The 22,712-nt window shown below is 38.2% G+C and overlaps 1 protein-coding gene and 1 pseudogene across 2 annotated transcripts; one reads left to right on the forward strand and one right to left on the reverse strand.

Moving 5' to 3' along the window:
- Positions 1-433: 433 nt before the first annotated feature.
- On the reverse strand, positions 434-22,233 carry LOC127450519 (serine/threonine-protein kinase NLK2-like). 2 transcript variants are annotated; one of them, XM_051714729.1, is made up of 12 exons: positions 22,015-22,233; positions 13,809-14,117; positions 12,765-12,894; positions 12,503-12,558; positions 10,490-10,596; positions 9,491-9,576; positions 9,195-9,404; positions 8,957-9,058; positions 8,178-8,264; positions 6,385-6,583; positions 6,188-6,281; positions 434-2,869 (listed from the first exon to the last, which is right to left on the reverse strand). In XM_051714729.1, the coding sequence occupies exons 2-12, from the start codon at positions 14,114-14,116 to the stop codon at positions 2,821-2,823; spliced, it is 1,428 nt and encodes a 475-aa protein (XP_051570689.1). In that variant the 5' UTR covers position 14,117; positions 22,015-22,233; the 3' UTR covers positions 434-2,820. The 2 variants fall into 2 exon arrangements, with proteins under 2 accessions (XP_051570689.1, XP_051570691.1); XM_051714731.1 differs by having other exon boundaries at positions 22,084-22,230.
- Positions 17,825-18,929, forward strand: LOC127450980 (uncharacterized; annotated as a pseudogene).
- Positions 22,234-22,712: the final 479 nt, after the last annotated feature.

Below are 22,712 nucleotides of genomic sequence, written 5' to 3' on the forward strand. Positions count from 1 at the left end.
GGGACAAGGTGGGGAAATAAAGCTTGTGCATGCATGCACAATCTTCTGCTTACTGTGATAAAGTGGACATTGCACAGGTTCTGGCGTACTATATGGTTTAGGATCTAGATTTTGTACTCCAATTTGGAAATATTAAATGCACAGGGAATCATCTGTTAATGAATGCTATATAAATATCTACTTGTATTGATTGTGCTTTGACTTTGAAGGTTATGCTGAATCAAAATAGCCCATATTGAATACCTTTACTGAAAACATTGAAACGTTTTCATGTTCAAGATTTAAAATTTAACTGGACAGCAGCACTACAAATGATTGAATTGTCTTAGACATTTATCAAATAACTTCATGATTAAAATTTATCCTAATTCCAAAACAGTCGCAGATCCTGAATGCAATTGTAATTGCAAACCAATCAGATGCAGAGGCAAAGTTTCCAGTGTCTGTCTCTTTAATATCTATTTTAGCCTAATCCACTTCTTTCTTTTTCTTTTTTTTTCTTAAAAACTTCAAGTATTTGTTGGGAACAGAAAAGTCACACAAAAAAAAAAAAAAAAAAAAAAAATACAATTCTTCTAAAATTCTTAAGACAAAAGAAAAAATAAGGAAAAAAATCTAATAAAACAGTTAACAATGATAACCCAACAGTTCAATCATATTATCAAAGCCATAATAGTCATTAACACGAATATCAAGTTTTTAGCTTCATCTTAAAAATGTCTAACATCTATTATCTGACGGGAAAAGGAATTCACCATTTACCTAATGTTCACTTTCTGCTTGGCAGTCGGTAAGACTAAAAAGACTTAGCCAACCCATTGATATTCATTCCTCTCTGTCACTATTCTGCTAGTTTTTGTTTTCTACCAACACAATAGCAAAAGTGGTCATAAAACAACATCAACTTAAGAAGCAAAATTAAAGCCTAAAATTGGTCACAATACATGGAAACAAAAATCCTAAAAGAACCAAATATGTTCCTATAATAAAATTAAATAGCAAACAGCACATTTAAAGTTTCTAAAATAAAACTCCTAATGCACTGCAGTTGCAAATCCAAATTAAGTTCTAACACACATGCATTAAAGATACATTTGGTGAGACATTATTGATGAGAATCACCCTTGGTGCATCCAATCATGCCCCAAGATTTCGTTGACACCTAGTGGTAGGAGGCAAGCATTTACAGTACTGGATGCTTTTTTGTAATGCGCATTCTGCAATAAGCAGAGCACCAGCGACTGCCTCTGTCTACAGTAAGTCCTTCTGGATATACGTCTAGTCTGTCTACAGTCTAGTCCATATTTTGCAATATAAAACCTGAGCTCTAGACGTATTACTTTTACAAATGTGTTGGGGAGGTTTTGGAGGTATTAGACAAATAAACAGCAGCATTTCCCCAACAACTATCTAAAACTCACCCATCAGCCACCGTCCCAACAATCCCCTGTTCTAAAGGAGAGAAAGGTAGACTGATCCAGAGATAAAGAGAAAGACTGAGGGATAAAGAGAGAGAGAGAGAGAGACTGTGGTTCAGTGGAGTGGTTCTGACGTCACACGACTGCATTACAGTACATTTCTTATAAATGATTGGGTTCAGTCTATGCACACCAGCCCAGTGAAGCATGGGCCTGTTGAGGTAATGGATTATTTCAAAGTACAACACTGCACATTCCCTAAACTCTCCGAAAACAGTTTTTCAAGAACACATGCAGACCACATGGCTCGCTCATGCCTCCATGAAGCGGTCACAACTGGTCTGCCTAATACAAACACCAAACAAAATGGACAAGACGACAATAAATTAAAGAGAAATTAAATACAATTCAATTCAACCAGAAAACTTGTGTATCTTCTCTGCCTACAGAGCCTTAGCCAATCACAGAACGGGATACTGGTGGATCTCTTTTGGTCCTAAAAAGGAGAAGGGACTTTTGGGAAGATGATTCAGGTGGAGAATACCATTGTAAATGACATAATGTTGTATTCCACAGATTAAGAATACGCTCTAAAAGCACATACATCCATTCAAACAGACACCGTCACCCATATACAGCGTTCGAATACAAATCTATAACTAACGTTTCGCTCAAAAGATGCAAAGTTCTCAACAAGTGTTGAGGTTAGAACAAAATCTGCAAGAACAAAACTGTAAATTTCAAACAAACAAACAAAAAATAACAGTAAGAAGGTATTTTCATAAAAAATTTGAGTGACGTTAAACAGAAAGCAGGGAATGCTTAAATTGTATGAGGAAGCAGTAACAAAGTAAGAAGTGTAAGAAACATTTGGTTGCCAGAATATTAAGAATAAAACCTAAGAACCCGCAAACGGAACACAGTGATAAAAGTCTACAGACAGAGTTTGGAGATATGCGTGGATGGCCTCTGTGGCGATGCAATGGGCTTGTGGACACTGTCATCTCATCTGTGACAAAGCCCAGTGAAATCATCATCAGCGCAGTCTTGTCGGTTGAATTATTTTGGATAACTGTATTGCACAACATTGCTGTTGGGCATTGAGTCAATATTTTACAATCCATGTGATTTTTCAGTGGAAAACTCCATTTCCCATAATCTTCAACAACACACTCGGTATAAAATGTTCTCAGCAGCATCAGAAGCATCCTTAATCCGAGTTGTGAAAATGGAACTGGATTGAAAATATGTTTTTGGAGAAATCCCCATGTTGACTTGGAAAGAGTGCTGAGAAGTCCTTCAAAAGCATGTCGTCCATCAAGAACCATCTTCAACCATCTCCAATACAAGCCTGCTCCTGTATTCCATTTTCCCAAAATCACTTTAAAATCCTTCTCATCCCTCATCTCTCTTCTTTCCTTGATACCTTCGAGGAATGCCAGGCAGTAGATCTGGTACACCAAATGTAAGAGAGAAAAGAGAGTTTATCAAAGAGGCATTAAAAAAGCAATTTGCTTAAAAATGGATGTTTGGTGGAGGATCTTTGATGGAGATAAGCCAACATTACACAACAAATAAGGACACTCATAACTAAGGCTGGTAGATAGGTCGATAGATAGTAGATTTTGACGATAACGATAACTAAGGTGGCTAAAAACTAAAGTTTCTTATTCTTCCCTTACTAAGACGGGCACAGACTTTAAGGCTACAAGAGTCCAAAATTATTAAAATCCCAAAAGCAGTTTATTGTGCATAGGGCTGGGCGATATGTAAAAAATATTTTATCGATAATTGCCTTAAAAAAATATTGTGATATCCGATTACATCGTCGACCCCCTGCCAAGGGTCAGTGAATTATTTTGCTTTATAAAATTTTGCTTTGAAAATTTAATTCATTTATTGAAACACGAAAAACATAAACAAGACATTTCTAAATTCAAATTGCACTTTAAACTAAACTAAAAAAGAAAGTGATAAAAAAAAAATCGTATTTAACCACCTCCCCAAATCCAAACATTTACCGTCTCCAATGGCTCCATTTGCCATCAAGATAGCATCCGTCAATGACAACAGGTGGAAAATTACTAATAGCCTACAGATTAAGAACTAAAGACAACTATAAATGTAAAGACAATAATAATCCAAATAAATAAGCCTAATAAATTCACCCAAAATAATGCTGCCAAATCCATGATCTTATTGAATTTGTGTTTGTATTGCATTTTGGTGATACAGTTAATGCTGCCTAAAGACAAGAAAATAAAGCTCAATTTCAGGTTCAAGGTGAATGTGTCTTGCATTACTTTATGATTTAATCAGTTTAGTCTTTGTTTCTTTAATACAATGATATATATTACTGAACCTACAGAGATGCGTTCACAATGCATGCTAACCGCATGGAAATAAAGCAAATATTCACCAGATGAGGAGCTTTGTATAGATTTCACCAGATAAAGTTAATTGATGAAGGAAAAAACTAAAACTAAAAAACAGCAACGCATCAGCACCTATCAGGATAGATTTTTGCACATAATGGATAACTCTTAAATTACCGGCCCTGATTAATAATTATAACCAATATATTTGTCTACCTCTAGTAGATATATTGAATATTCACAATAAATTCATGATTTTGCTGACTATATAAAATTAAGAGACATCTGAAAAACACAATGATTTTTATGAGCATTTTATTTGGCCATTAAGTGTCCTAAATAGCACATACTTTAATACACAATAAGTTCTATTTATTTCTATAAATCAGTGATTCAAATCAAACTATCAGTTTCAATGAATTGACAAAAATCTCTGATTCAACTAATTGTTTACGTTGTCACTCAAAAAATGTTCACAGAAGTCAAAGTGTAGCATTGTGTGCCATGTATTAAGATTTTTTATTAAAATATATATGTAGTTAAAATTGCTGTTTAATTCTATTGCTATATTGGAACATATAAATGAATATAATTAATATTTTTCCTTGTGTTCACTTAATGAAAAACATGTCTTTTTTCTTCTTTTTTTTCTTTCTTTTTTTTTACTCAAATGTTAACATTTTAAATTATACTTTGCTACAATGGCTGTTCAATTGAAACTAAGGTTTCTTTGATTTAAAATAAAAAAATTAAGCCATTTCAGATCAAATACATAGAGATATATATTGAATATCATCAAAAGTTGGAGAAACAGCAGTATAATTTATCTACAGTATATTTCCAAGCTTGGAAACATCTTGGCCCAGACGGAATATGCGTGCGCAGAACTCTGCAGAAAATTCCACAGATTTCCGCAGAAATGTGACATCTGTCATTCATAAAAGTTCTATGCATTCCCCATCTCGTGCATGTTTGTTTAGGAAATATTTTGGCTAATTTCATAATTTTGGCTATCAATAACAGTGTAGTACTCTCAGGTCCATTTAATAAATTTTTGCTATGTTTAAACCCCTTCCGCAGAGTTTCCCTAATAATCAGCACAAAAAAATGCAAAACAGTCCACAGATTCCATCTAGGCCTAAAGAACTCTTATAAACATAGGGCTGGAAATTGCCTCAGACCTCCCGATTCGATATTACAACAATATTTCCTAGCCGATTCGATATGTATTGCGATGCTGTAAGTTTTGTGATTTGATGTTTTGATATAAAAACTTCTTAAAAAGATCAAAATAAACTTTGTCCTTTTCTCATAAAGAAAAGTCGATTGAAGAACAGTTGTGTCTGTAATGACAATTGTTTACACTCTGTAATATATAATTTGCAGGTAAAAGGTAGGGATGTGCAAAACTACCAATTTAAAACTACCAATCGACCTCAGTGCGTTGTCTGAGCTAGGCGACTAGTTAGTGCAAAGGAACCCATGTATAAGGCTGTATTGTCCATTTTTTATTCAACAAATATACAAAATATCATTTTAACTTATCAAACTTATTTTGTTATTTTAGAATATAACATATTACCATAGGCTATTACTATTATCATAATGATAATTTTGCAACATACAAATGGAGGCTAAAGAGTAAACTTGTTCAAGAACCGTTTCTGAGGCTGTACTGAATTAGACACACATGAAAATTCACCTGTGGTCCCAGTGTAGTTGCATGTAATTTGCATATGCATCCTGAGATTATCTAAGATCCTATGCTGCGTTCTCATACAGAACATTATTCTTACAAACTGCTCCAAGAAGACTAACAGAGAAAAAAAAAACGAGAACTCACAATTTGCGTGTTCCGAGACACGATCGAGCTGCACGCGTTGGCACCAAAGCGCAAATTAACTTCTGAACTGATCTTCAAAATAAAATCAGGTGTGTTTCCTCAAGCAAGCATCTTTGTGTCTAGTGGCATTTCTTGTTGACAGAGGCAGGTAAATGTGTGAAATTACCCGCCACTGCGTATGAATACCCTGACTGTTAGATTATAAATATTGCGGGAGCGCGAAAACGTAGTTTACAGCATCCAACAGTTTGATAAGCCTTTTTATAACTATTTATTAAAGCAGTGTCAGACAGAATCTGCAGAATGACTCCTGACATATACAGCAGGTATATATATATATATATATATATATATTTTTCATCAGGGAGACTATTTTAAAATCGTTTGGCTCAAGAATCACGATTTGAAACAGAATCGATTTTTTCCCCAGCCCTAATAAACAGTCATATTAGAATATTATATATATTAGTATATCAGTATATTAATGATATAAATTTAGATTGAATGAACTGTAAAAAGGTTTTTGTCAGAAAACACCTTCTCATACTGACCTAATGAAGGTTTTGAAGGCTGCACTCTGAGGATTGATGCACAAAGGCACTCGTTTGCCTTGCTGGTGCTCTGTTACAAAACGATGGATGAGCTCTGAGATGAAGAGAGAGAGCGAACTGGTCATTAATATGTCCATCATGTCAAAAAAAAAAATAAAAAAATGAAAATATATTTGTGTCACAGAGAGCAGAGTCACCTTTGCCCTGCCAGACAGAGTGCATGCTCTGTTCATAGTTGTGGCTGAAAGGTCGATCTGCAGGCGGCTCAAAGTCTCGAGTGTACACCCTCCCACTGGGAACAGAGTAACAGCACTTACACATGCAGGTGTGGTACCTCAGACGACCCTCGTCCAAGTACGGGTGAGACAAAGCATCACTGCCTGAGATCCGCTTGGCCTGAAGACAGAGACGGACACACAGACTATTAGCCCAGGAATTAACTAAATAAACCAGCCAAATACATGGTGAATTTCTCCAACAATTTACCATATACGCTCACTGAGCACATTATAAGGAACACTATATTAATAGGCAGGGCCTCCCTTTGCTCTCAAAACAGTCTCAGTTCTACGTGGCATGGATTCCAACAGATGTTGGAAACATTACTTTGAGATTCTGGTCCATGTTGACATGATTGCATCACGCAATTTCTGCAGATTTGTCAGTTGCACATTCGTGCTGCGAATCTCCCGTTCTTCCACATCGCAAAGCGTTCTATTGAATTCAGATCCGGTGACTGGGAAGGCCACTGAAGAACAGTGAACTCACTGTCATGTTCATGAAACCAGTTTGAGATAACTTTTGCTTTGTGACATGGTGCATTATCATGCTGGAAGTAGCCATTTGAAGAAGGGAAAATTGTGGCGATGAAGGAATGTACATGGTCAGCATTCAGCAACAATACTCAAATAGGCTGTGGCATTCAAGTGATGATTGATTGGCACTGACGGGTCCAAAGTGTGCCAAGAAAACATTCCCCACACCATAGCACCACTGCCACCAGCCTGGCCTGTTGACACAAGGCAGGTTGGGGCCATGGATTCATGCTGTTGGCGCCAAATTCTGACCCTACCATCTGTGTTCCTCAGCAGAAATCGAGATTCATCAGACCAGGCTGTTTTTCCAGTCTTAAACTGTCCAGTTTTGGTGAGCCTGTGCCCACTGCAGCCTCAGCTTTCTGTTCTTGGATGACAGAAGTGGAACCCAAAATGGTCTTCTGCTGTTGTAGCCCATTTGCCTGAAGGTTCGACGTGTTGTACATTCTATTCTGCTCACTACAATTGCACAGAGGGGTTATCTGAGTAACCGCAGCCTTTCTGTCAGCTCGAACCAGTCTGGCCATTTTCCGTTGACCTCTCTCATCAATAAGGCTTTTTCATCAGCAGAACTGCTGCTCACTGGATGTTTTTGTTTTTGGCACCATTCTGAGTAAATTCTAGAGACTGTTGTGCGTCAAAATCCCCAGAGATCAGCAGTTACAGAAATACCAGCACGTCTGGCACCAACAATCATGCCACGGTCGAAATCACTGAGATCACATTTTTTCCCCATTCTAATGGTTGATGTGAACATTACCTGAAGCTCCCGACCCGTATCTGCATGATTTTATGCATTGCAATGCAGCCTCACGATTGGCTGATTAAATAATCACATGAATAAGTAGATATACAGGTGTTCCTAATAAAGTGGTGAGTGAGTGTATGTTTTTGCATTATAGCACTGAGAACATGGGGGGGTCCTTATTTTTCATAAACAATGTCAATGTAAAAAAAAATCTTAGAAGTCTTAAAAACAGATTTAATATTTCTTTCTGCTGGTTTTGGAGTGAATTATGACATGGATATGACGAATATTCACCCGAACATTGAGCAACTGTGCTTTAAATGTCAATCTTGTGATTTACAAAGGCAAACTCAGTCGATTCTAACCCCATCTACAGATTTAGTACATTTTAGAAAATATTGTTTTGAGCTGAAAGTTTCATACTCACCGGATCAAAGACTAGCATGCGGCACAGAAGATGAACCGCTTCATGTGTTGCTCCATCCGACAACATGTACAGAACAGACAGTGAGGGCTGAGGGAGCGAAAGAGCAAAAACAATGTAAGAATTTTTTCAATAAATAGCCATCATAACCTTTGTGTAGACAACAGCATATTATATCATTAAGCTGTGACAAGAAATAGATAATATCACAGATTTGGGAGATCAATCTCCGACAGACAACTTGATTTGTAGGTAGATTACCAAATTACAAGGTGATAATGATACATGTACAAAGGGTCCAAAAATACCTCTTTGCCAATGGTGGATAATTGGGAAACTTTACCGGCCATAGTTATTTCTTTCCAGCCATGAAACTGTATTTTGCATTATATTGATTTTGAAAATACATATATCTGTACAGATAAGAAAGGAATTATTTTGCTTTTGGCTTGCATTTTGGTGCAAGAAAGCAAGAAAAATAAACATTCAGATAAACTTCCAATTATAAATTCTCCACTGAGCTAAAAGCTGTTAGAAGACGAGCAAACTGCAACAATTGTATCTGTTACAAATTTTATGTCTTTGATTTGATTCGCTCTTGTCATTTACATCAGGGTAGATGGAGGGAGATTCAGATTTTGTATTTAAACCATGTAAAATCTGTTTTATTTACTTTCCAAAGCCAGTTCTACTCATTGGTGAGTGTGTTAACACTGGACCCTGCAAATTTAGTTCATTTTATAATCGAGGCTTAAAAATGATCGTAAAAGAGGGTACAGAACTGGTTTGTGGGGTCCTCTAAGAATGTGTGCCCGAGCTCCTTCACATGCAGATGCCATGGCAGAAAGCGGAGGAGTCCCGAGGAGATCAGTGATCAGATCCAACTGACAAAGAAAAAAAGGAGTGAGTGAAAAGACACTTCATAATGCTTCCAAATCACGTTTTTTGAACACAACAATGCTGAAAATACAAAAGCAAAATCTTATTTCAGAGGGATTCTCCTCTAACACACATCATTACCTGTTGTATGGGGCTCTGAGCCTGGAAAAGAATGCGTCGGCCTAGCAACTCGGCAAAAATACAGCCCACAGACCAGACATCTATAGCTGAGTTATAATGCTGGCATCCCATCAGGACCTCCGGAGCACGGTAATACTGCGTCACCACCTCCTGGGTCATGTGACGATTTGGGTCTGGTTCCTCTACTCGTGCCAGACCAAAGTCACAAATCTGAAAGAGAAAGCAATATAACCTTTCTATCTTTGCTATTTTTAGTGTAACTTTGAGTACATTCGAGCACATCAGCAGTGAGGTACCTTAAGCAGGCAGTTGCTGTTTACCAGCAGGTTCCCTGGTTTGATGTCCCTGTGCAAAATGCCTGCAGAGTGCAGGTACTTCAGTCCTGAAAGAGAGATAGAGAGACAGAATTCATAAAAGGACAAGACAACCCAAGGGGCTGCCCAGACTGTACGCAATCTGTTTTTGTTCGCTTTTAACAGCTGAAGGCCCATAACTTGACACGGCGTAAAAACGTGGTGCTCCTGCACGTAACAGCCAAAGACATCCATCAAGCGCATGTTTACACAGGACAACAATTTAAAAAAAGTGCAGACAAATGGAAAATCTGCAAAAAATCAGATCGCACTGATACTTTTTGGTATTTGCTGATATCGTAGTGCTTTGCCACCTTGTTTGTATGCTTGTGTGTATTCTCAAAACAGTAGCTCAACGCATGTTTGAATCGTGGCACCAAATTGGAATCATAGAAAAAGTTGGAAATGGAGGGAGAACCCACAAATGGGGGAAACAAATTTGTATTGGTGCAGACTCCCCTTAAACAGAAATATAGTCTCTGTGAGAAGACGGCTTTGATGGCAGAGTATCGCCAACTACCTCACGATACAGGTTGTAATACATGTCAAGAAATCGATACATCATGGTACATCACAATATCATTATTGGATCACAATTGTAACTGCAGCAAAGAGAGACACATCATTTCAGGATCAGTTTCAACTGTAGGAAGTGACATAAAAAGCACACATAAATAAAAAAGATCAATATAACGATCTAAAGTATCAATGCAATATCATAAGAAAAATGCATAATATCAATATCTGATTGTATTTCAGGCACAAATTGTATTTTCAGAACACAAGATTAAAGCCTGCGAGGCTGATTACAAGGTCAAAGGTGATCCTATTCTGCAATGAGGGCACAAAATGCATCAAATGGTCATCTGTCCAGATTAAATCCCCCTGATCCTCAAAACAAATATAATAATCCAAAAGTGACATATGCACACATGAACTCACCCCTGAGTATCTGGTAGAGGAACACCTTGATGTGATCGGTGGTGAGAGGCTGAGGGGAAACGATGACTTTATGCAGGTCACTCTGCATGAGCTCGGTTATCACATATCTACAACACAGCTCCAGTTAAGAAAACAAAAGAACACGTTGATCACATTTACATGGACACCAGAAAGCCGTTTATTGTGAGAAAGCTGCTTAGGCTTGAAATCGATGCATGCGTTTAGATGAGCTGTGTTAGCGGCTTTCTCTTCACTCCCATAGACATACGGCTCGTTCAATAAGCAGCTTTCTCCATGGCAATGTAATTCTCCCATGACGCTTGTGTAAATCATGAGATTCAAGAAAGACTTTGCTATTTTATACTCTGTTTCTTCACTCTAATTCCAGATATTCCATAGTTGTTGCTGTGTTTGTTTTCTTCACTGTCTATCGCGACGTGCAGCGGAATTGTGCTGCAGTAGTGAGGTTTCCCTCTTACATAAAACTCTGGGATTCCCCACTGTACTAGCGCATATACACGAACGTGAGGGACAGTTGATATTTTACATTGGGTATAGTTTATATTTTTTGTGATTTTCCCACTGTACTTTCAGAAATGGTGAATTCTTTGTGTTGTGAATGTGCTGACATGTTGTTGGATCCATCCAATGATGTCTGTTATCCACTCACATGTGCCTCCTCAAAAACGGATTAGAACGCCACTTATGCATTTACATGACCACAATAAGACGCGTTCTTCAGGAGAAACCTACATGTGTTAAACCACTTTCTCTTAATCACTTAAATGGTATAAGGACTCTTTTACAAAACTAACATTATATAGAAAAAGGGATCTAAAATCTGATTGGATGGGTCACATTTGACGGTGTTGTAAAATAGAAAATATAAGCACAATTGTGTGCATTGTCCCTAACAATACACATCCTAAAGTTCTTCCTCATTTTGTCATGTTTGGTACACGTCATGCACTGTATTTTTGCACTACTCCATGTTTTGTTCCACGTCGCTCTCATGTGTTAATACCATAAAGAAGTCCTGCCTGCTTATAGCTGCTTAAATATTTCTACTGTGGTATAAAAAGCAAAATCAGTTTGACACATTTTCTACCTTTGCATGTTATTTACAGTCATACCGGCACACAATAATTGAAAAAAAAAAAAAAAAATCGAATTACTTAAAGGAACAGTTCATCCAAAAAAACAAAAACAAATCTCTCATAATTTACTCACCCTCATGCCATACCAGATGTGTATGACTTTCTTTTTTTCTTTTTTTTTGCTGAACACAAAGATTTTTAGAAGAATATTTAATCTCTGTAGGTCCATTCAGTGCAAGTGAATGGTGGCCAGAAATTTGAATCTTCAGCATAAAAGTAATCAATACAACTCCAGTGGTTAAATCCATGTCTTCAGAAGTGATATGATAGGTGTGGGTGAGAAACAGATCAATATTTTTACTATAAATTCACCTTCCTGCCCAGTAGGTATGCGATATGCAAACAAAAGAAGAATGTGGAAGTGAAAGTAAACATTTATAGTAAAAAAGGATTTAAATATTGATCTGTTTCTCACCCACACCTATCATATCGCCCCTATCATATTATATAAAGATTTGGATTCAACCACTGGAGTCTTATGGATTACTTTTATGCTGCCTTTATGTGATTTTTGAAGCTTCATAGATCTGCCCACCATTCACTTGCATTGTATGGACCTACAGAGCTGAGATATTCTTCTAAAAATCCTTGTGTTCAGCAGAAGAAAGAATATCATACACATCTAGGATGGCATGAGGGTGAGAAAATGATGAGAGAATTTTTGGGTGAACTACTCCTTTTCATTACATGAGGCATGAGGATTCTCCTTATATACATTCTAATTTATAGGACAGTAAAAATAAGAATAGCAGTGACTAAAAAAAACAAAAAACAATGAATACAAAAAAAAAATATATATATATATATATATATCAGAGAGCAGCAGCTTTAGGTGAGATATGGGTCTGAAGGATACATCTCTTCAAAGCAGTCAATCTGTGGAGGCTGGAGGATGTCAAGGGCAGACAGAACCTGCCAAAGCAAATTCCCATCATTATATCAAAATATCAGCTCTCATGTATGATAGTAAACAATGACGAGAACTTCTGAGGGATGAATCTCTGAAAAGATACACTTGTTTATCTCTCCCACTCTTCCCTTTTATTCCCTTCTGCATCTAAAAACCTTTTCCCACCTTCCATGCATGCATCATTCCCTTTTACACCTGCAAAACTTACGTTGTCATGCTTAAAGAAACACAGCATCCGGAGTTCCCTGAACACACGCTTGCAGGACACCAGGTTCTGGAAGACATTGGGCATTTTCTTCAAGGCCACCTTGCGCCCATCCCGAGGATCCGTCACAGACCTACCAAAGTAAAACAAAAGGATGACTAGATTTTAACACTTTCTAGCCTTGGTGAGTTGATGGGGTGTTCTGGGTGGTTGCTTACTGGCCCAAGTCAAAAGAGCCCACACCCAAGTCTCTATGATATTCTGGTCTCTAGGTATAGCTCAGGGTAGGGTTGTACCAGCCGTGTGCAAAATGTGCAAAATCTATATAAAAATAAGTAAATATAATAAGAGTAAATTTAAATATGTAATTGATAATATTCAGGAACTGTTTCTAAAATTAATAATAGGCAATAAATAAACACTAGTACAACAGACTGGAGAGAGAAAAAAAAAAAATCGACATTTATTAATTTACCTCCTATATATTTTGTACGGGTTGAAACTTGCCAGTATGTGTTGAAACTTACCAGAAACTTGCAAGACGTCAGCTTTTTACATAATGTTCTCTCTCGTCAATGTAAACAAGAGTAACATCATAGAGTCTAAAGGACTGAAGTCACGCAAAACATTAGCTCATTGATGTTGTTTAATCAGTTTGCATTTTTATTACAATCGTTACTCCTGGTCAGGGGCTTTGGTAAATATTTTGTTAAGACGTGCGGCTACAGTTCAGCGCTCAAATATTTAGTAATGCGTAAATTCTAACTTGGTGCCCATTTACGCTATAACTAGTCTAAGTTGTAACTAATGCATGGCTAGTGGAACTGCCCTCGGGTCCCTACCTCAATGTAAATCTATGGGATTTTTTCATCCATTTTACGGTACTCCAGGACAAATATTGTACATCCGATCGCTTCAGAAAGTAATAGTACAACTCTCCTCAACAAGTCACAAGATTTGAGATCTCACTGAGATATCATCACATTAAATATTCTTCAAACTTCAAATCAATGTGCTCGGATGACTTACCACGACCGCAGTACTTACCAGACCACTCCAAATGCACCATAACCGATCGGTCGATCGGGCTCCATCTCAGCTGGACATGGAACCTCACTTGCGGGGTTACTGCAAGGTTGTGGGATGGCCGCACCTCCGCCTGCGCTGCCCCCGAGAGATACCGGGTGCCTGGGAGTCCCAGCAGGTGCGTTGGGTCCAGTCGGGTTTGGCGTTGTGCTGAGGCTCGTTGAGGTAGTACCAGTCGTGGGGTTGACACAAAAAAACTTGTGGCCTAGCTCTGATCCTGGGAACAAGTTACCACACAATGTCGGCCGAGTGGATCCATGGAAAGCCATCCTATAATCAACAAAGTCTCAGTTGATGAATTGGATCCAGGAGTATATTCATTAAAGCAATAAAAACTACACTTTTACTGAGTTTAGTAAACCTCAAAATTTCTAAGCAATGTATCATATGCCAAACTTCGACATGGGTCAAACCTCCAGACAATATTTTTGCGTAGTTGACACGTAATATACCCATGGAATCTTTTTAATCAACATCACTGACCACGTTTACATGGAACCAGATTGCGAGAAAGCTGCTCAAGGCTCAAAATCTGTGTATGCATTTACATGAGCTGTGTTAGTATTGTGTGTATAACAAACATGGAATCAGAACAGGGTTCGCTATTTTATTCTCTGATGCTTCGCTTTATTTCGAGATATTTTGAGCGGTTGCTGTGTTTGCTTCTATCACGACCTGCAGCGGAACTGCACTGCAACAGTGGGGTTTCCCTCTTATGTAAAACTCTGGGATTCCCTCAATGTATGAGCGCATATACGCTTATGTGGAGACAGTCCATATTTTACATTGGTGTGTATAAATGGGTATACAGTGTATGGGTTTTCACCCACTGCACTCCCAGTAATGCTGAATTCTTTCTGCTGTGTTGACATGTTGTTGGGCCCCATCCTTTGACAATTGTTTTCCAATCTGTTCCACGCACATGCGCCTCCTCAAAAAAATGGTTGGAACACCACTAATACATTTACATGACCACAATTAACTGCGTTCTGCATTCTTGTTTACATGACATTTCAGAACGCAGCTTTCTGCAAAAACCCTGAAATAAACTGTTTTCTTAAGTGCATGTAAACATGGTCAATAATTTAGAAATCATTTCTGTGAATGCACACAAAAAAAAAAAAGTGTACATCTTAAGTCCTGTAACTAGACACCATCTATTTTTCAACTATTTTTAATCACCTTTTTTTGCCTTCAATAGTTTATATTAAATGTTCCATTAAAATGAACATTCAAATGTTCCATCTGTGTGATGAATGAATTTTAAAGGGACAAATATTCATTGCATTCTCTCAATATGAAGTTATAAAATGTGCATACATAATAATTCTAAAAGAATTGGCAAAAGTTTTAGATGCAGTACAGGATGTCACACTTCAGGTCATGTCAACTTTTGAATAATATTTCATGTTAACCATCCTTTTACATCCAAGATAAAGGAATATTCCAGGTTCAATACAAGTTAAGCTCAATCGAAAGCATTTGTGGCATAATGCTGATTACCACAAAAATTAATTTTAACTTGTCCCTCCTTTTCTTTAATAAAAAAAGCAACATTCAAGGTTACAGCGAGACACTTACAATGGAAGAGAATGGGGCCAATTTTTGGAGGGTTTAAAGGCAGAAATTTGAAGCTTATAATTTTATAAAAGCACTTACATTAATTCTTCTGTTAAAACTCGTGTATTATTTGAGCTGTAAAGTTGTTTAAATTGTCATTTTTACAGTCGTTTTAGGGTTTGTTGACATCACATCGTCATGGCAACAAAGTGTAAAATTGGCTATAACTTTACACAGAAAAGGTTAGTAAGCGATTTTCTCACACTAAAATCATGTTAAAACGCATATTATATATGTCTTGTGTCTATACTTTTGAAACAGTGTGTATTTTACATTTACATTTATTCATTTGGCAGATGCTTTTATCCAAAGTGACTTACAAAATTGGAAAACATAAGTGAATCATCTTAAGTTTTTAATTTTTAACATTCAAAAACTGGCCCCCATTCACTTCCATTGTAAGTGCCTCAGATTTTTGCTTTTCACAAATGCTGTCGACTGAGTACCTTTTATTGAACCCGGATTATTCCTTTAACTGAACAACCTGATGGTTGATGGTTAACTAACCCATACTGAATTAGGTCACAATGAAGAACTTCACAGATAAAGTTTGTAGAGACAAACTTTGATGTTGGTTTGAAAAAGTATTATCTGATAGTTCAAAATAATTCGAAAACTTGGAGGCTGGATCGATCGATCGATAGATAGAGCAACTTAAAGCAGATTAAAGGCCTAGTGTGGGTTCGTTTACATTTGAATTTTTGGACAACTGAAGTTGGAATAGTCTTAGACTGTTTTAAAGAGCACCTATTATGGTTTTTCAAATATTACCTTTCATGTAGTGTGTTATATAGCTGTTTGTGAATGTAAAAAAGTCTGCTAAGTTTCAAAAATCAAAGTGCACGACAAACGGAGTTATTGACTCCCAAAAGAAAGAACCGATTCTGAACACCTGAAATGAGTCGTTAGTAATTCCAGACTTACTTCCTGTACTAACCTACGTAATTTGGTAACAAAAAACCCGCCTCTGGTCTTCATTGGCTGCTCGCGAACAGCTTTGACCCGCCCTCAAACACTACACTAAGTGGTAGACCAATCACAACAGACTGGGACATCTGACCAATCAGAGCAGAGTAGGCTCTCTGAAAGGAGTTTAGAATGAATCCTTTAGAACGGATCATTGAACGAGTCATTTTTGACACTGGGGAAAAAAAGGTAATGCAGCAATTTAAATTATGAGCAAATTAAAGTGTTTTTTGACCTTGGATGCATGTAAATCTATTGTATGATACCTTTAAAACAAAATTAGGCACATTTAAAAACCATAATAGGTGCTCTTTAACATTCCATCAATACAGCGCAACAGTGCCCCACCCACTTATTCAGTGTCTGGGTTCCGGAAGTATTTTTCCAATTCATTTTTCCCCACAGGCTTTTCATAATATTCTCCATAAAAGAGTTTGAAGCCATGAACCAAACCAACCAGCTCCTAGGTGAATCACAATATAAACTTTGTTTTGAGGCAAAAAAAAATATTTGATAATCGGACAAAAAGACAGAGGTACATGAGGGTACAAACTACAATCACAAGAAGCATTGCGAATGATGTAATTAAATAAAAAACAATGGGAATTTCTCAAACTATTGATTTTAGGTTGTTGATTATAAGTATAGAAGCAATATATTTTATGTTCATTGCAAAATATTTAGATATGTACAAATAGATAAGTAGTTTAAGGGCGAAGAGACACCGACTCTATTACGTCACTCCCAGTGCATCATGGAAGTGGGCGGTTGTTCCGAGACAAATTTTGCGGGCTTTCTTGTCCACAGTTCTTCCATTAGTGAACCGTTCTCTGCTGTCCCATGGGTAATGTAGTTGTTTACCAGTAAATCCACAATCAAACACGCTATTAAAACAATGAAGTTGAAATAAGGCAGATGGATGTCTTCAACACAAGCATATACCATCTATGAACAACCTCGGAGCTCAAGGTAGATCTGTCTTGAAGCGTTTATAAGTAATCATTGAAAATCAATGCGTCTATAGAAAAATTAGATGGGATTTTTACTTCCAGAACCAGTCTGTTGCACTCTATAGACCTTATTCACAGCAGCGCCATCTTTGATTTTTAATAGGAATGACAACGAGGCTGTAAGGGATAGATGTACAGTCTCTTCAATGGGCTGTACTGCAGTTTAAAGTGTTTTTGGATTGTTCTGCGGACAAAATATTGGAAAAATATATTTTTAAGAACATCCAGTAAACAAAAAACTCCAGACAACATGAGTTGTAGAAAATCAGATGTGATCAAGGAGCTTTTTTCTCTCCAATTTGGAATACCCAATTCCCAATGCGCTCTAATCCTCGCAGTGGCGTAGTGACTCGCCTCAATCCGGGTGGCCAGAGATCAGAGATGGATGAAGCTACACCACCAGATGTAGCTTCACAGATGGATGAAGCTGCACCACCAGATGTAGCTGCACAGAGTTCACAGATGGATAAGGCTGCACCAAAGGACAACACTGGAGAACCACAGGAATGCAGTTTTTGTAGACACAGGCGTGCCGAAATTAACCGCTTGTTAGAGGAGAACAGGATAATGATGGAAGAGCTCTCCCAAAAGAAGATGGATGAGCATTTATTGAAAGATGATGAAGTGAAGGTCAAGTACTACACTGGGCTTCCATGTTTTGCAGTTGTGATGGGTGTGCTGATGCAGCTTCTTTCCTGCCTACCACAGATAGGCTTTTGCCTTTTCAGATGCTCCTCTTAACTCTGATGCACCTGAGGCTGAATCTACCAATTCAGCACACTGCACACCTCTTCTGCATAGATCGAAAGACCATGTGTCCACCACGTTCAGAGACACCAGAGGTGCAATGTTTACACACCTCAGCCCTTTGGTGCACTGGCCAGAGAGACACTGCTTGCAAGGCAGCATGCCACATCAGTTTGTGGAGGATTTTGGCAATCATGTTGTGGTTATTGTGGACTGCTTTGAAATTAACATTGAGAGAGCATCAAATCAGAAAGTTAGAGCACAGACATTTTCCCACTACAAACACAAGCACACCCTAAAGTATCTCATTGGCATTACACCACAGGAAGCTATCTCTTTCATTTCCAAAGGGTGGGGAGGTCGTGTCAGTGACAAACATGTGACTGAGAAGAACAGTGGCCTTCTTCATAAACTATTGCCTGGAGACTTGGTGTTGGTGGATCGTGGATTTGACATCAGGGACAGTGTCGGACTAATGCGTGCAGAAGTGAAAATCCCTGCATTCACAAGAGGATGCTGCCAGCTGGATGCAAAAGATGTGGAGGAGACACGGCAGACAGCTCACCTCAGGGTCCATGTGGAGAGGGTGATTGGATGTGTACGCACCAGTTACACCATACTAAGTGAGACCGTACCAGTGAGCATGGTGCTCCCATGTGAAGGCGAGGACATGATATTTCTTGACAAGACTGTGTGCTGTGCCTTGACTAATATGTGCCCCAGTGTTATGAAACCATAAACAATGTGAACTAAATATGAACTGCATATGCTGCATTAACAGCGCTATTCATATGTTGCATACCATGTGTTACCATAATAAATTATGGAAAAGTATTTCAATTCTGAATCTCTTTATTTGTGTAACATATGTTGAAATATGTGTACAGTTCACAGTAACATTGTAGTGCAAATACAACAGGTAAAATAAGTAAAGTGGCAGTGTAACCTTCAAGTACTGACAGCATGTCAGTTAAAATAAAAAAGGCAAATATATATATATATATATATATAAACAATATAAAGAAGATACAATTTAAATAAAAAAAAAAAAAGTGTTAATTCAGCCATCAAAAGGGAGATATAAATACAAAAACACACTTGAGCTCCACTGTTTCAGTTCATCTGTGTGCATGTGGCACAGAGCAATGGCTAACTTGCTGAAGGTGCCTGACTGAGTCCCACACAGCTGAGGTGGAACCACTGGATTGCATTTTTCGTTGTCACAAGCCACCATTTCGTCCTGGTCTTCAGGCCCTCTGCAAAGGCACCACAGTTTGTTTATGTTCTCTAGTGCCTGTTTTCTTGGCCTTCTTGTGTGAGATGGCTGTAACTCGGTTAAAGGCTTAGCATGCAGCGTTGTGGAGAGTGCTCGGGTGTAATAACAAGCCACAAGCTCAGGTAGAGAAACTTTGAGGAAAAAAACCTGTGCCTTTGTCAGACGTGTCGTCCAGAAGTCCACATCCGGTAAGATCCGAACCACAACATAAGGTGGGCCTTGAGAGATTTATAATTTCTGAACTGCTCGAATGTGTAAGCGCTCACACCACAAACAAGGTAGGAAAACACATCTGGAAATGTTACTTGCGGTAGCTCGTTGAGATCACCCGACCCCTCTTCAATTGTACAGATTGAGCCCGTTAATTTCCTTTATTTTCTTGAAGTAGCGCTCCTTTGATTCCTTGTTCAGCTTCTCTTGGTATGGAATCTTGCACATTACCGTTGTAAGGTCATAATCACCAATTATGCTTAATAAGCCGACAAGGTGTGTGTGAAAGGAAATGCATTAAATGGCTTTCCTTTACCGTTGTAAGGTCATAAACGCCGTAAGAATAAACCAATCGACATGGGTAGATTTTTGCCCATTACCCCGATTTCGAGTTGCATGTAAACACCTTAACCAGCGTTCTTACCAGCACGTGTTGTGTGCAACTGTGTGCCACTTCACGTTTGATGGCAAAAAAAAGAGAATAAAGCAATTTTTTCAGATGTCATGTAAACGCATTTCTTGGTTTGACAGTTTTTTAAATAAGCTGATTTTTTGGAGTAATAAGCGTATTGATGTGCATGTAAACGGGCTCAATGTAGTCTATGGGACTTTTCTGAATTTTGCTCGTCTGTTGTGCAAAACCGTAAGTGCGAACTGCTAGCAAAGTCATAACAACCAGAGTCATAACAGTCTGAAGGTCTGTGCCAAATTTTTGTGGATGTAGCTTGAAATCTCTAAGAGGAGTTACAATTGATCATTTTGATCTTGGCTTAGGGATTTTAGAAAAACCCTACACAAAGTATGTGAATAAAAGTATGTTGGCTTTGTCAAGTTACTCTAAAAAATTAATTACTAACTACATCTTATACAGTGTAATTAGATTACTGTACTAATTACTCTTTCTGAAAAGTAATTGCATTACTTATTACTAATTACTTTCTAAAACCCTTATCAACATCGACCAGATGAAAAATACAAGGACAGACATGAAACGGGGGCCTGGGTAGCTCAGCAAGTATTGACGCTGACTACCACCCCTGGAGTCGCGAGTTCGAGTCCAGGGTGTGCTGAGTGACTCCAGCCAGGTCTCCTAAGCAACCAAATTGGCCCGGTTGCCAGGGAGGGTAGAGTCACATGGGATAACCTCCTCGTGGTCGCGATTAGTGGTTCTCGCTCTCAATGGGGCGCGTGGTAAGTTGTGCGTGGATCGCGAAGAGTAGCATGAGTCTCTGCGGTGTCATGCACAGTGAGCCACGTGATAAGATGCGCAGATTGACGGTCTCAGAGGCAACTGAGACTTGTCCTCCACCACCCGGATTGAGATGAGTAACCGTGCCACCACGAGGACCTACTAAGTAGTGGGAATTGGGCATTCCAAATTGGAGAGAAAAGGGGATAAAAAATTAAATAAAAAAAAAGGATAGACATGAATCTGTTATTTTAATTCTTTCAAATAAATCATATAAAATCAAATAAATTACTCATGAACTGGCCAAAGAATTTAAGAGGGCAGCGTTAAATCAGAAAACCTATATTTTAACGTTAGAGTTTAAATTTCACTATTGTTTTATATAGAACTGTTCATAGTCTATAAAGTATTTAACACAATTACATCAGAAGTAACTGTAATTAAATTACTGAAAAATTAAGGGTAATCCCTTACTTTACACACTGAAAAAGTAATTTAATTACAGTAATTAATTACTGAGTAATGCAATACACCCAACACTGATTGCAATGCATTCATTCCAAGGGTTTTTGTACTTTAATCATGTGGTCACTCATTCTAAGGTCTGCCAACACTATTTGTCTGGACAACCTGCAAAAAAAAAACGTGCTTGCCACACGTCTATAAACTGATTTCCAACTTAACAGCAGTTTTTCTCCTCATCTTTGTTCACAAGCAGCTCTTTCCCCTATATACCCAAGCTAACAAGCTACAATGCAATGAGACAACAAGGTTAATATTTAAACTATGATAAGCCGCCCTACATACCACACTAGTCAGCCTACACACAGTCTCCCCTTTCCTCAGATTTATATAATATCTAGCCAGTTATTTCTTCATATTGAAGTTCTCCGGCGGTTACAAGCTAACGCGACCTCACCAGCTGTTACCTCCGGCTAGCTTGCTAATTAATCTGCTCCATGACCTATATATGATATTTATGTGCTCAAATGATCCTTTCCAGGGCAAATATGTAAATATAAAGGGAATAAAATCCCTTATAATGCAAAAAAGAGCAGGACAAGTGAGCAGTGACTCAGTGTAAAGCGTGGTAGTGCGTGTTCATTGGCTGCAGATGTTTGTAAAGTTAGCTTTAGCAAAGCGGCTAACCTCTCCGGGCTGATGGCAGCGGAGCTCAAATCCTCATCACGGATGCTGGCGGTCCGCTGCGACACTCACCCTGCATTTTCAGTCGCTTTAAATCCCTGTGCTGTTGCTGCTGATCCAAAACCTATACTGTCCCACAATGTTTATCTCTCTCTCTCTCCGATGTGAAAATCAGCTGTTGGAAACAGCGGTAGTGAGGGAGAGGAGGAGTTGAGAGAGGGGGGATGGAGATGAAGTGAAAGAAAGGAGGGATGACTGAGTGCCTGTATGTATGGGGGAGGGGGAGGGGGAGGACCACCGGTGTAAACAATGCGAGTGACGCAATTTAACCGTTCACTCTCTTGTGTTAATATAAACTGCATTCACATTTTTTTTCCACTATTGCATGTAATTTCACTTTTGCACATTTAAATGCATAAAATACATTGACATACACAATACGATACAGTATATCCCAACAGAGCAACAGGGACTTCAGTTACTATAGGTAACTGATAAACAATGTCCATGAATAGGGTTCACTCACAATAGAACATTAAACGCCTTAAAATTAAAGAAATAGTTTGCAGAAAAAAATGAAAGATCATCATGTACTCACCCTTGTTCCATCCCAGATGTGTATGACTATCTTTCTTCTGAACACAAATGAAGATTTTTAGAAGAATATCTCAGCTCTGTAGGTCTGTTCAATGCAAGTGAAT

This window comes from Myxocyprinus asiaticus, chromosome 13 (assembly GCF_019703515.2).
Source record: "Myxocyprinus asiaticus isolate MX2 ecotype Aquarium Trade chromosome 13, UBuf_Myxa_2, whole genome shotgun sequence".
NCBI lineage: Eukaryota > Metazoa > Chordata > Actinopteri > Cypriniformes > Catostomidae > Myxocyprinus > Myxocyprinus asiaticus.

Excerpts from the sequence above, each read along its gene's own strand:
- LOC127450519 (XM_051714729.1), bottom strand. The coding sequence starts at position 14,116 with ATGGCTTTCCATGGATCCACTCGGCCGACATTGTGTGGTAACTTGTTC. Across the intron at positions 12,895-13,808 it reads GGTGCATTTGGAGTGGTCTG|GTCTGTGACGGATCCTCGGG; the intron begins GTAAGTACTGCG and ends TTACTTTGGTAG. Across the intron at positions 9,405-9,490 it reads ACAGCAACTGCCTGCTTAAG|ATTTGTGACTTTGGTCTGGC; the intron begins GTACCTCACTGC and ends TTTCTCTTTCAG.